The sequence below is a fragment of the Schistocerca piceifrons genome, chromosome 3 (assembly GCF_021461385.2).
Source record: "Schistocerca piceifrons isolate TAMUIC-IGC-003096 chromosome 3, iqSchPice1.1, whole genome shotgun sequence".
NCBI classification, from domain to species: Eukaryota; Metazoa; Arthropoda; class Insecta; order Orthoptera; family Acrididae; genus Schistocerca; species Schistocerca piceifrons.
The window spans coordinates 700,867,387-700,880,755 of record NC_060140.1 but is presented as its reverse complement, the minus strand read 5'-3'; the positions used below and the strand labels follow the sequence as shown (position 1 = coordinate 700,880,755).

General features: G+C 38.6%; 1 protein-coding gene across 1 annotated transcript in view; it reads right to left on the bottom strand.

Moving 5' to 3' along the window:
* LOC124788979 overlaps positions 1–13,369 on the bottom strand; it is a 113,231-nt gene that overhangs the window by 25,968 nt on the left and 73,894 nt on the right. Inside the window, exon 2 of the mRNA XM_047256268.1 lies at positions 830–918. Coding sequence (XP_047112224.1) covers positions 830–913 — 84 coding nt within the window. The 5' untranslated portion in view covers positions 914–918. The remainder of the gene's footprint in view (positions 1–829; positions 919–13,369) is intronic.

The following is a 13,369-nucleotide window of genomic DNA, read 5'->3' as shown; positions in this document are numbered from 1 at the left end:
TTCAGCAACTCAAATATCTCCACAAGCCTTTAAAACTTATTGCAAAATAAGGATGTTATGGTAATGCCTATATTTTTTTTACTTATAGACAATGTTTCGATTTTGCTAGATGTTCTTTGCATCTGATAGTTTCCGGACACCATATTTGCTTACAAAATATGACGGTTTACATATAATGATTTACATCAGAGAAAGGAGCCTGTGACCACCGGAGGTGTTCTGTTTTACTTGTTTATATTCACGTTTAGACATACATTTAGATTTTACTCTAAAAACCTCCTCAGAACCACGTTCTGAAGTAGTATTTTTGTTTCTCCACTAGACAGTGGCACAAGTTACCCCAAAATAATAACCCAGTGCACACATATGTTATACTAAAACATGTAAATCTAACTCATAATGGAGGTTAAACCTTCGAAATGAGTTGTGGGTGCAAACAAACAGTGGCTGGTAACAATTTACATTCGATATCAACAACAATTCCGGTAAAGCCTAACTTAAAATGTTCACTGTTAGAATTGTTTAGTTGTTTAAGTGTTCTTAGTTCACACTTGGAACATTTCATACTTGGTATATTTTCTCTGACAGGGATGTGAGAATTGATTACATTTTATTGCTAAGAGGTTGTTTTTTGGAAATCATAACAGCAAATAAAGAAGTGAAGTAAGCATCATCCTCAATGGTTGCATTGGGATTTTGTGTAATAATACTTCCCTAAAGTTACAGAAACGATAGAATTACGAGTAAACGCCACGTTGCAACTAGATTGAGGGGATGAAATTATTTAGCTGAAATTTATGTAGTCATAATATATGTAATAGCCAGATACCTGTTGAATGTCAGTGGAAGATATTTCTTGCTGCAAGCAAACTGGTACCAGCACAACACTGTAGACGAGAAACAGGAAACGCATGGCTTCTGAAACGGAAAAAATACGTGACATAAGATAAATAATAGCTTTGATGATTTGTTCAAAGAAAACTGATGGACATAACTGATATTCCTAAATGCTAACATTAAATTAAAATACTAGCAGAAATATCCTGCATTACACAGATATTCATTCCATAAATTTTTAATTAGAAACCAAAAGAAAGTGAATTATGTAGTCTAATATCGAAAAAAATTCATTTACCTGTATTTTTGAACACACATTTGAAATTATAATCTATACTCGGTGTGAACTGATCGCGGACAGTTTAAGTACGCTGGGCGCAGTTGCCTTGCGTGTGTACAACGCGATTTTGTAAACGTCTCTATGGCAATGCCTTTTCGTAACTCTATAGATGGCTTTTGTTTCCGCCTACAGTCGTTTGGACATCGCAGTTGAAATCTGTCAAAAGCGCTGCCGGATGTCAGGGATTTCCTTAAGCTGACTTGACTGTAGGAATGTCTCAGTAGTTAAGACTATAGGTAATAGAACATCGCGCATGATGCGACAGTTTTTCATGCATCTGTGTTTAAGACGTCATATCTTCTGAACTATGTGCGGTACCATGATATAATTCTGTAGATACATTCGACGGGACGTGTAGATACTCACTGATAAATTTACTGCGAGTAGAGTTAGTAGAGCCAAAGTAATAAATTTAAACGTCACGCATGATTCGGTAGTTTTCAAGAATCTCATTGTTTATGACATTATATCTCTTTAACTATGGTATGTAGGTGGTTCTTACCCCACAGAGATTGTTACCCGACATTAAGGGATATGTATACCAAGTTTCGTCGAAATAGGTCTTGTGGTTTAATAGGAGATGTGAAACATATACACATGCACACACAGCCGTACATACAACATTTTTATAGTATGTGTGTGTTTGTAAATGTCGACTAGATTTCCCTAAACAGTGTGACTCATCTACTCATAATCAGTGTCGGATATTATACTGTATTCTGTCGGGTCCAGAAAGCACAACCATACATCTACGTTTTACTGCAATCTTAAGCGTATACTAGCATCCTGTGATGTGCAATCCCCAAGTAGCAACGTTGCAATACTTAGTGCTCGACATGACCAAATTTCCAGTTCACTGCTGCATCAAAAATGTGTTCCTCGTTCGCCTGCATAAACATCCATGTCACATAGAATCTCAATATCATCTCAAGATATCCATTATCAAGATGTGATCTAGTTTATTGTGGAAGGGTTAGCTTGTCATAAGAAGAAGCTATCTCCGCAGCTTTGTGGTTTTATCTGATTGGCATCATAATCACCGATAACCTCAGATCCAATTTTTGCAAGGTTTCATGCTGGAATACGAGTTTAACAACGTCCTTACAGAAGGCAAATTGATTGGCCACAGATGTTGGCAGCATCAAACCCTTTACCAGCCTCTCTGCTGAGCCTCGTCTAGATATCAGTGGCATAGGTTGCCGAGGTGGATGATACACGTACGGTTCTTAATTATTGTACTAATTCTTTCAAGTACGAAGGAAGCCTTGAATGATGTCGACTAACCTCTAAGTTTTGTCAGCCCAGATGAGGTTTTGGCAGACCAGTTGAGGAACGGGTGACACTTTATCGTAGTGCATCATACAAATAATCTGTTTCGTTGTCTCTGTTGCTGCATGTGGTGATATATCCTACTATGGTAGGCGCTTTTGCTATGACACTAATTGTTTATGGTTCAACCACACTTTCTTATAATTTTTAGCTTTAAAATTTCCGCATATTGGTACTATATTTTCCGTATATGTAAAATAAAGGTTACTATACTGGATGTTGAAGTTCTTTGCATTGTATGTAGGCAATGTATGAAAAATACTGCATGAATTGTTTATTATGTTAAATAATTTTCTGATGACATTTTGTACTTAAAAACATTTGTGCGTATACATTGTTCATGTAGAAGTAAATCTGACAGTTGTAAGAAATGGTCACGCTTAGGAATAATGTAAGAAATGGGTGTTAAGTAAAATGAAGTGTGCTTTTGTTTGAAAGTGGCTCTGGGGAGTGGAAAAGGTGGCAAGGGCGAATTGGCGCGGTACCTAGAGCAAGCGCAGGAAGCAAGTCACACAGTCTGTAGGCAGCAGTGATTGAGGCAACACCCTTGTGGAGCAGGAGAAGCTTTGCATGCAAATTTGCACAAAAATGCCTTGAATGAAGACTGAAAACAGCTTACGGCATAGCTGCGAGTTGTTGGGCTACTGTATGTAAAATTGAACGACGCCAAGAAGAGAAAAAATTGTGGATAGTCTAACCGCTATAACTGTTTGCCACACCCAAGCCTACAGTCAACAGATAAGATTTTTTTGGTATTCTACTTTTGTACAGCGCGAACTATTAATTTAAACTGTGTTCTATTAGTGAATAATCATTCTTCAACTTTAAAGAAACTGGTTCATATTATTAAGTCCTAATCACACACCTATATAGCATTCCTTCCTGGTGTTTGATTAATCCGAGTATCCTCTTTTATGGACTTATGAAGTGCCAACTTAATATAAAGACGCATCATTTAAATTGTTTTGTGTGAATAATGAGAGTAATAGCTTTTAAAAGTAAAATCCAGTAAGAGAGAGGTTTTCTTGAAGTGAATGTTCAGCATAAAAAGTGTGTGCTTTATTGTCTCAGTATTTTAGTATTTAAGTTGGTTGGTTATAGAAAATGATTTTCTAAAGGTCCCTCCAGCCCAAAACTTTTCAGCTTCCTCGAAGTTACCTACTGGTCTTTATCCTCTTTTAAAAACATAATGTATAAGTGTTTAGTAGTCAAAAAGATATTCTAGTGTCTGAACCAATATAGTTTATGTGGAGTAATATTTATTTGAAGAAGCATCTTAAACAATAGCAAGAAAGTAGGCAAAATTCATACTTCTGTTTTTCCAATACTTCACTGTTTGATTCCATGGATAGGCTGGCGACCGTTAGCACACATTTTAAACAACTATATGAATTTTCAATTGAGTTCTCCTAGCTTCAATATAACACTGCTCATACTGTGTTTCCTTCTAATCGTTGGGTAACATCTTAGGAAAAGGAATAGATAGTCCGATTTAATTTTCTATTAGACACAACACACCGTCAGATCCTGTAAGAGGGTCGCTCTATTGGTTAGCTTTGCCTATTAAAAGGACTATCCCCCCATAGTGTACTTAATTTGGAAACTAAACTAAATTTTGTAAGAGAGTTATACGTGGCAACATGGGGACAGGGTTTTCTGTTATTAACGTAAAAGCGTACTAAATCACAATAGTAGTGATTGGGTTACATTATGAGTGGCCTCTTTGTTACGATTGTCGGTGTCATTCTACGAAACAAGACTGACATTTGTGTTGAGTTCATATAAGACATTGTCAATCTTACAGGAGGACGACACACACACTAAAACGTATTATCTACATTAATTCTTTTTACTGAAAACTAGTTTCACTCATAGGAACCATCACATGCATCATATCGTCGATATAAAATTATCCATATAATCGATATTTAGAGTACGTGATAAGTACAAACAGAAGATGAACAGATATTATACAACATCATAAACGAACTAAATTTTTGTGTGTAAGGAGGAGGATTATCCCGCATGCTGTGTGGTTTTCCCTCATAGGGTGTTCAGGATCTGCTGACGAAATGCATTCAGCTTCTGTCAAGCTGAGGATTAAACGCTGATAAGGGAACCTGAATGGACGAGAAATTTGCCTCTGAAATTCTTGTTTCCAGGAAAGAACCATTGTTGGAAATCCAGAGCTAGCTCCTCCGACAAAGGCTGGAGAATGAAGTGTTAGCTTATGAAATAGCAGGCCACATGAAAATTAAGGAAAAGAATGTGCTCCGGGTTGTAGGGAGGAACTGCATGATTCATCACTATTGCTGAAACAAAATACCTCATTATCATGGAGCCCCTTTCAGCCACTAAGAAGAATCCAGTGTTATTATGACATCTCGAGGATGAGCACACGATTAATACAGTGATTTCTGATGAATCAATAGTATCTTCCGGTGTGCTGTGATTCTGGTGTCCTTGCATCAATACGATATGAACTGAAAATAACTTGCCAGAAAGTTCTGATCGACATTCTCCATGGTCTGTAGGTAACTTCACTGGCTGTTGAAGTGGATAGATAACCCATAATAATGTTTTCTTCGGAGGTTCTTTTTAAGTTTAGTACAATGACCGACTTTTAGGGCGACAGTTTTAATGTGTTTCCAGAGTGACTAGCTCATCTGTGTTTTTTGTAAGTGATCAGCCAGCCACAAACTCCTTTGGTCCACTTCTATTTTAACTGAGTTTGAGAACCTCTCACCACTTTTAACGCTGTACTACACAGAGTGAGTTAAGGTGAATGAGCGGGATTTTATAGCAGTTTGCTTTTCATTTCTTTTATCGCCGTTTCTACGTTTTAACCAGGTTCGTTTCTGCTAATCTTGAACCTCGTCGTTGAGAGTCCCTAGATCGCAAACATATAGACAGGTACAGCCTTGTTGAATCAAAAGATAACCTGATTTAACGGGAACGCCGTGAAACTGACTCGCGTGGCACCCTAGTGCTACCAAATCGAATGGTTTGCGTCAAGTTTGGTGCAATTTGGCACTTCCTTTTTTGTCTTCTAGATACGTCGACACAACAAGCCGCTGACCTAGAAGATTTTTATAATTTCAGACTTACGTCAAAATCCGTTTTAGAGTGAGTCTGCATTTGGAGTGTCTTTTCAAGATGCTTTCAGATGCTGGCCTCAGGTTTTACCAGGAAAAGTCATCATTTTTTCAGACAGAGATCCAGTATGTACGTCATATCATTAATACACGGGTACTCACCCTGCACAACTGCATGTGTCAATAATTGAGAACTTACCAACACCCACCAATGTCCGCGAGCTGCAAGCGGTGATGGACAAGTTTATATATTCTTCTCAAGGGCCTGATTTTAGTGTCATCCATTACGATCAATATCAAGCGGATAGGGATACCCTTAGAGCAATCAGTTTTTGTACAGATTTTGTTTACAAGATAGCTAACGACCAAAGGAAGACACAAAAATTTATGGGGCAGAGTCAGAACCTCGTAACTGAAGCGTGGAAAAGTCAAGGAACATTTCAAAAGTTTTGGCACTATTTGAATTTCTGTCTTCATTTAACTATTATGGAGAAGCTGGTACAATATTTTTAAATATTGTGCGCTGTGCACATTCTGTAACTTTTTAATGTCACCTGCTTCACTGTTTCTGCGTCGGTGGTCACTCAAAATGGTCAATAAATTTTGTAGTAACAAAACTTCTTCCAATGCTAAGTAGCCTGATCTCTTACATGGTTACCTCCTTACTAGATATTTCAGGATTAGGTTATTAACCCGTTCCGATCTTAGTTTTCCTGCCATTTGTTCGACCAACATCCTTTCTTGAGGTAGGATGATATCGAATGGCAAGCTTGGGAATTCTAAGGTCTGCCATTCTAAAAATTTGGTTTAACCGAATTATCTTGTCGTGGGAAAGTCTGTCGTTTAACGATAATACACTTAGCTGCTGCCACACACTGCTTGCTTAGGAAACTCCCCTTTGGTGAGGTTGTCTTCCATTAACTCGTTTATAAAAACTGACGACTTTAGGGTTTATATTTTTTTCAGATGCATGGGCGTGAATCTGACCTAAAAAGAGTGTCGCATAAATAAGTGATTATATCTCAGAAGAGACATCTAATAAATGTTGTGCTAAACACCATTTCGAAGAGCATACCCTTCTCTACAAAATGTAAAACTTCTAGAAATGTCCTTTTATTCTGAAAGTATACAACTGTCAAAGAAAAGTTCTCACGAAAATAGGCATTTTGGAGCATCACAGAAAAATGTTTTAAAGTAATTTTCAGTTACAATGAGAACTAGAAAGTTGCTTGAAAAATGTGCCAACATTCAGCTTTTACAATGTTTCGCGTTTTACAACTCGCGATGGCTTATGCTAACATATTCTGTGCCATCCGTCGATGTCTCAAATGAACTCGGTCTTTTCTTAATCCAGATGTATAGTTTGAGAGCGGCGTTCTTTGGAAAACAGTGTCTCGTCCAATAGACAGTCACTGCGACCTCTCACTGTAAGGTCCGGTCTGCGTTGGAATGGTGTGGATGCTGTGGATGCTGTGGAAATCACAGTGCCTGGCACGGGGTTCATCGAACCACCTTCGCCGGCCGGGGTGGCCGAGCGGTTCTAGGCGCTACAGTCTGGAACCGCGCGACCGCTACGGTCGCAGGTTCGAATCCTGCCTCCGGCATGGATGTGTGTGATAATCTTAGGTTAGTTAGGTTTAAGTAGTTCTAAGTTCTAGGGGACTGATGACCTCAGAAGTTAAGTCCCATAGTGCTCAGAGCCATTTGAACCATTTTTTTTCGAACCACCTTCACAATTCTCAATTATTCCAATCTCGTATAGCGCGTGGAAAGAATGAGCATCTATATCTTTCCGTACGAGCTCTGATTTCCCTTATTTTATCGTGGTGATCGTTCCGCCCTATGTAGGTCGGTGTCAACAAAATATTTTCGCATTCGGAGGAGAAAATTGGTGATTGGAATTTCGTGAGAAGATTCCGTCTCAACGAATAACGCCTTTCTTTTAATGATTTCCAGCCCAAATCCTGTATCATTTCTGTGACACTCTCTCCCATATTTCGCAATAATACAAAACGTGCTGCCTTTCTTTGAACTTTTTCGATGTACTCCGTCAGTCCATGTCGTTAGCGGTAGAATTACACCAGCAGGAATTGCCTGTAGTTGTTTGTAGTATGTGAATTATCTGTCTGTTCATGATCTTTGTGTACTGTAAGCATATCTCGTTTACCTGGCAGCAGTTTAATCTGTCGTCTTAGGTTCCTACCTAACTATACAATCGGAAATCGCAACATATTCGGAAAGAGACAGCCAAATATTTATGTCATCCTGTGTTTTATAATCAGATGTTACAAAATCAAAGGAACTCTAAAATCACATAGATGGCAAAAAAATCAGATAGAGGCACGGAAACTTCCTTCCTTCAACTCTGTAGTCCACATCCTTATCCACTAGGCTATACTGAAGACATAAGATTATCGCCTTTTTTGTCGGTTTGAAACCCGTTAATAGAAAATCAAACAGGCCATAAAAATATTTATAAGCTAAAAAATATGTAAATAACAATTATGGTGTGTAAGAAAAATGTTAAGAAACATGTTTTGTAAAATTTAAGTTCTTTGCATATCGATGGTGACCGTGAAGTATCCGCACGAAGCTCTTTGTTGGCGGGAGAGCCCGCGCATTGATACATAGGGAGCGTGGCGAGAAGCACGCAGCATTGTCGGTAGAACACTCTTGAGTCAATCTTTGAGCAGCGAAGTTGTATGTAGAGACAGGGCGGTGTGCCTGTTCGCCACCAGCTATATATTAATTGAAGAATACTGTAATTATATAATGGGTAATTATTTATGAATTATTAAAAATCGACGTCATGAAGACATCAAAGATATTTAAGCGCTAACTACATATTGTAAGTTCGCTGTTACACTTTTTTATCTTTTTTATGTAAACGATCCCCAAACTAAAGTTTTATAAATCGAGTGCTTATAAGGAGTTAAAAATTTTTATTCAATCATTTTTAGAATAGTAAATATCGTACTATTCATTGAACCCAGTAACCATAAGATTTAACTTTTGTTGAGTTTCCTCAATTTTTTTATTTAATAATGACACTGAATTTTGCATCAGTAACTTCAATCAAAAAAGCAAATGAATAATAAGTACAGTTGTAGGTCACAAATTTGCTAGTGCCGACACAAATAATTATGAACAATAGATCAGAGTGAGTATATTCAGACATGCAGTCAGATGATATCTAGAGGCGACCAAGTAATATAAAAGGTAAGTAAAATATAAATGTGTGTTTTCAGGTTCACTGCATAAATAACTGTACTAAGGGCCACGGCGTTAGCTTATGTGTTCACGTCGAAATAATTGTCTTTTGATCAGTCACATTAATATTGTTACCAATAAAGGCACAAGGCGTACAAAATTGTGTAGTCTAAAGAATATCAGATCAGACATGTTGTCAAAAGCAAGTCCAGAAAGGATAGCTGCAAGGCACAAAAAGTTGAAGTCTCTATCTTTCCTTCTTTCATTAGATGGAAAGTAAGTTTAATAAATTAAATTATTTTATTCTAGACGGGAAGGTTATCGTCTAAACGCATTAAGTTAAAGTATTTAAATTATTTTATTCGACGGAAAGGTTTCAGGTTATCACAGTATTTCTTGAAGACCTATATTGTTCATGGGTCATTAACTGACATTTAACAGTAAGGATGACTATTTTGTATTATATCTTCAGTGGTCCGTTGCCTTGAAATAGCATACGGCAGGTTACAATACAAGATAGGTAAATACGCCAAAATCAATATGGCGTCTGAGCAATCGAGTAACACGCTATTGTGGTGTCACTTTTCGGGTGAGTAATACTTTCTGGCCCTTAACGGAATTGCTGTAATTCTGTCGTTAACTATAATGGACAAACGATTCTAGTCGTAAGAAAAAGTCCACCGTATTTAGACCGAGAGGATGGCTGGCGGTTGCTGCTTGGGTCTGGATGTACAGCTTTGTGCTGACACTTCCATTGCGGACAAAAATGATGTGAAAACTTGCCACATTTGATTCATGTATTTTTTTGTTATGAGCTACGAATTATTGTGAGCTAATGCAAAGCACAGCTCAGCTTAGCGTATTCGGTACAACGAATTCAGGTCTATACTGTGCCGTTACGAGTGGCAGCTGTATTACGTAGTATCAAATGTCAGATAGCAATTTCTCCACAGTACACCAGAATCAAGGACGAACTAAATAATTTCCTTATTCACTGAGCCATTAATATTTTCTTAGAGATTTTGGATAATTTATGGGTAAATTTTTTGCTACGCTGTGGTACAGAATGCCACGTGATTCACGTGTAAAACATTGCGTTCTTCCATATATTGTTAGCTGTGTTTTGAGTCGAAATAATCAGCAATTTGAACATGCTATCTCTAAATTTATTTATGTTCCTTGCCGCTAATAAACTGGGAGTTAAAATTTAACAATTCTATTTAGCGCGCTATTTGCTCATGTAGCCTACTTTGCAAATTCAACTTCGATAGAGACTCTGCCACGATATTTGCCTTCAGCAAACACGTTTATTGATTACGAGCTACTCGCACAGACAGGACTCGTTTATTCAGAAACACAATAAGTCTTAGCGTGTGTGCATGAATTTGTGGCGTTTCTGAAGGTGAGTAGCGTCTAGATCTTTGTAGAAGCCTGCGATATCTCGGGATCCATTCACTGGCTTTTAATAATTTAACCAGGTAAGCTCATTCAAATTGTCTATAAGATGAGCCATTTACACATTTCGTAATTCAGGTAATCAACTCTATGATAGGAAACTTAATCATTAGAGTTCTTTAAACTGTACATTTATGCGCACAGATCAACCCGTTGTCCTGAGTGAGTGTTCCCCTTGTTAACTTGCTCTTAAAATATAGCCAGATAGGTTTAATAAAATGTCATGGACCAATAACTTTCATGTTATAAGAGGACATTTCAGAGAGCGAAATTGTGTGTCTAAATTTTTACATGTACTCAGAATTTAAAAATAAAAGAGAATGTTAGATACCCTCAGTCACTGAAATGATGTTTTTAATTCGTTTTCTGTTCAAATTATTTCCATGTTTACGTGTGCTAATATCGATGGCGTCATGCATGTAGAACAATTTACAGCAATTATAATTACAGTCTTAAGTAGGACCGTGATCGGTGTTACACATAGGCGGTAAAAGATATCGCCTTAGTTCTTTCACAACCGACCAAAAGTAACATTTGTCCTTCATGCAATGTCCGTAAGTTTATTTTGAATTCTCGACTGACGTACACAAGAAGAGACTTGAGTGCTGCTTACGCGTCGCGTTTATCAAAGGTGTTTGCCAAACGTTAACTCATCGACAAAAATGAAGAGTGGATACTGCAGGACATTGATCCGAAGCACCGTAGCACGCTTTTCAGCGACTGGAAAAAGGAGAAGGTTGTGCAGGTATTGTACCGGCTCTCGGAGTCGCCTGACACTAATCCTATTGAGAATGTTTGGTCTTCCATCAAAGTAAGTTGCAAGGAGAATATACCTACACTCAGAAACATTTGTCAACGAAAATTCGACGCATGTGGAGATCTCTTCCACGCAAATACGCGGAAAAATTTGTTTCAAGCATGCCTCGGAGACGCCAAGCAGTTGCACTAGCCAACTGTGAAAATGAAACTGAGATGAAATAAATGTTTGTACAGTACACTGACCACGCTGCCAACCAAACGGCAATGAAGAACTCGAATTAGCTCTAATTTCAATGTTAAAATGGGGTGTATTTAATTCTAATTGTATTTTATTAGCATTCATTTTCACTCCGTTCGCATATAAGCTTCGAAATTCCGCTGATAGTAGACAGAATAATGAAAATTCAGGCTCCAACAACCAAGTGTATTTCGTCGCTTTTCTTAGCCCGGTTTTGTAGCAACAAGGGGAGGGAGAAGAGGAAGGGAGGAACGGAGCATGTCTCATTTAACCGTAGTTCCGGTCTGTTACAAAATGTGTTCTGTCCATATCTGAAGAACGTGTTAATCTAGTGTAATTAGTTTGTGTGGTCAAATGCCTAAATAGTGCGGACAATTTTTGTAATATTTTCGGAAAGGCCACACTGAAATGGCAAAGGAGGCCAAAAACGCCACATATTAGGAAGGCGTGTACATACTGTACTTTGCATATGAAATCTGGGACCAGGACAATCCCTGGGCTCCTCATGTATGTTGTGTATCTTGTGTCTCGAGTCTTCTTTTACCAACCATAAAATACCGTCGGTAATGCGACCGGTGCCGCATGGAAACAGATGCCTGTTGCTGTCCATCCTGCTTGTGATAGTGATGAGAGCGGTAATTAAATGCACCACCACCACCTTCACAACACAGTTCTTCGAAAGATCCTGGATTTGTGTGTAACGATGTGTATACAGAGATTCACAAAATTACACATGTGAACTTAATGACTAAGTGAGAGATCTGCATCAGCCGAAAGGTAAAGCTGAACTGGTGGTGTCAACACTACAACAGTGGAATTGTTTTGATAAGACGGGGAGAACTGACAAATAACATTGAAAACATTCGAAGAAGAGCAGCTAGTTTTGTATTATCGCGAAACAGGGGAGACAGTGCCATGGCACGATACGTGAATTGAGGTTGCGGTAGTTAAAATCAAAGGCGTTTTTCATTGCAGCAGAATTTTCTCGTGAAATTTCAAATGCCGTAACTGCTATATACCATGCCTTCCATTTCTCGAAAGAAAAGAACTTGGTATTTTTAGTGATGTTCGGGGACCAATGGCACCTATGGGCATTGTGTATAAAAGTGATCAGTGCAGGTTGTTCATCGACTCCTCCAAAGTAAGTGTCAAGTGTCTGCTACGTGTGATGGCAACGAGTTACCACAATTCCGATTGGCTGCGCACCTCACATGAAAGAAACATGATAACCCCAAACAATTGTTATTGCGATTTAAGAATGACCAGTTTAAATGGCAGATTTCCGGGGATCTGAAACTTATAGTCACATTACTTGTGCTGCAACACGGCTACACTAAATTCTGTTGCATCCCCCGTGCGTCTGTGATAGCCGCGCCAGAGCAGTTCATTATAAAAAGAAAGACTGCGTAAGCGTCAGTTGCATGAACCAGGATGTTCAGTGCGAAGTACTTGTCGAATCCAAGAATGTAATTGTCTTTGCTCTTCATATAAAATTTGGCCTAGTGAAAGATTTGGTGACTTGTTTCGTAGCTGTATGAGAAAGTGACAGTGATGTTACCATGATACAGGGAGATTTCACAACTACAGTACTGAATTGGAGGTCACAACATCGTGGCCATATGCTTCATGGAGCAAGACGTGGCAACAACGGTACTGTAAGTGCCAGATGGTAAAATGCAGGGCTTTCGGCTAACCAACAACTTGCGAACGACAGGGTAAGGTTCTTTTCCCTTCAGTCTGACCACCTGAACAGCCTACTCATCGAGATACACAGGGCACTCACGGGATGAGGCTGTATGATCGCCATTACAATTGATACAGTGGGGATAAGGAGACACGCAATGGCCCTCATGAGCATCTCTACAAAAAATAAGACATTCAGCCATGTTTCGGCAGGACACGTGAGGGTGGTAACAACGCCGGTGGCAATGCATCGGGTTTGTAATGTACTATCAGACTGCGGTAACTTCATAGCCTGCCTTAATCTTCGATGAAAGCACTACTGGATCAAATGTGAGTAAAAGGGAATGAGCAGGCACTAAGTTTGCATCAACCTTATTCATTACGCAGTGGATCACAGTGACGCCCTGATCAGAGAGATAATAT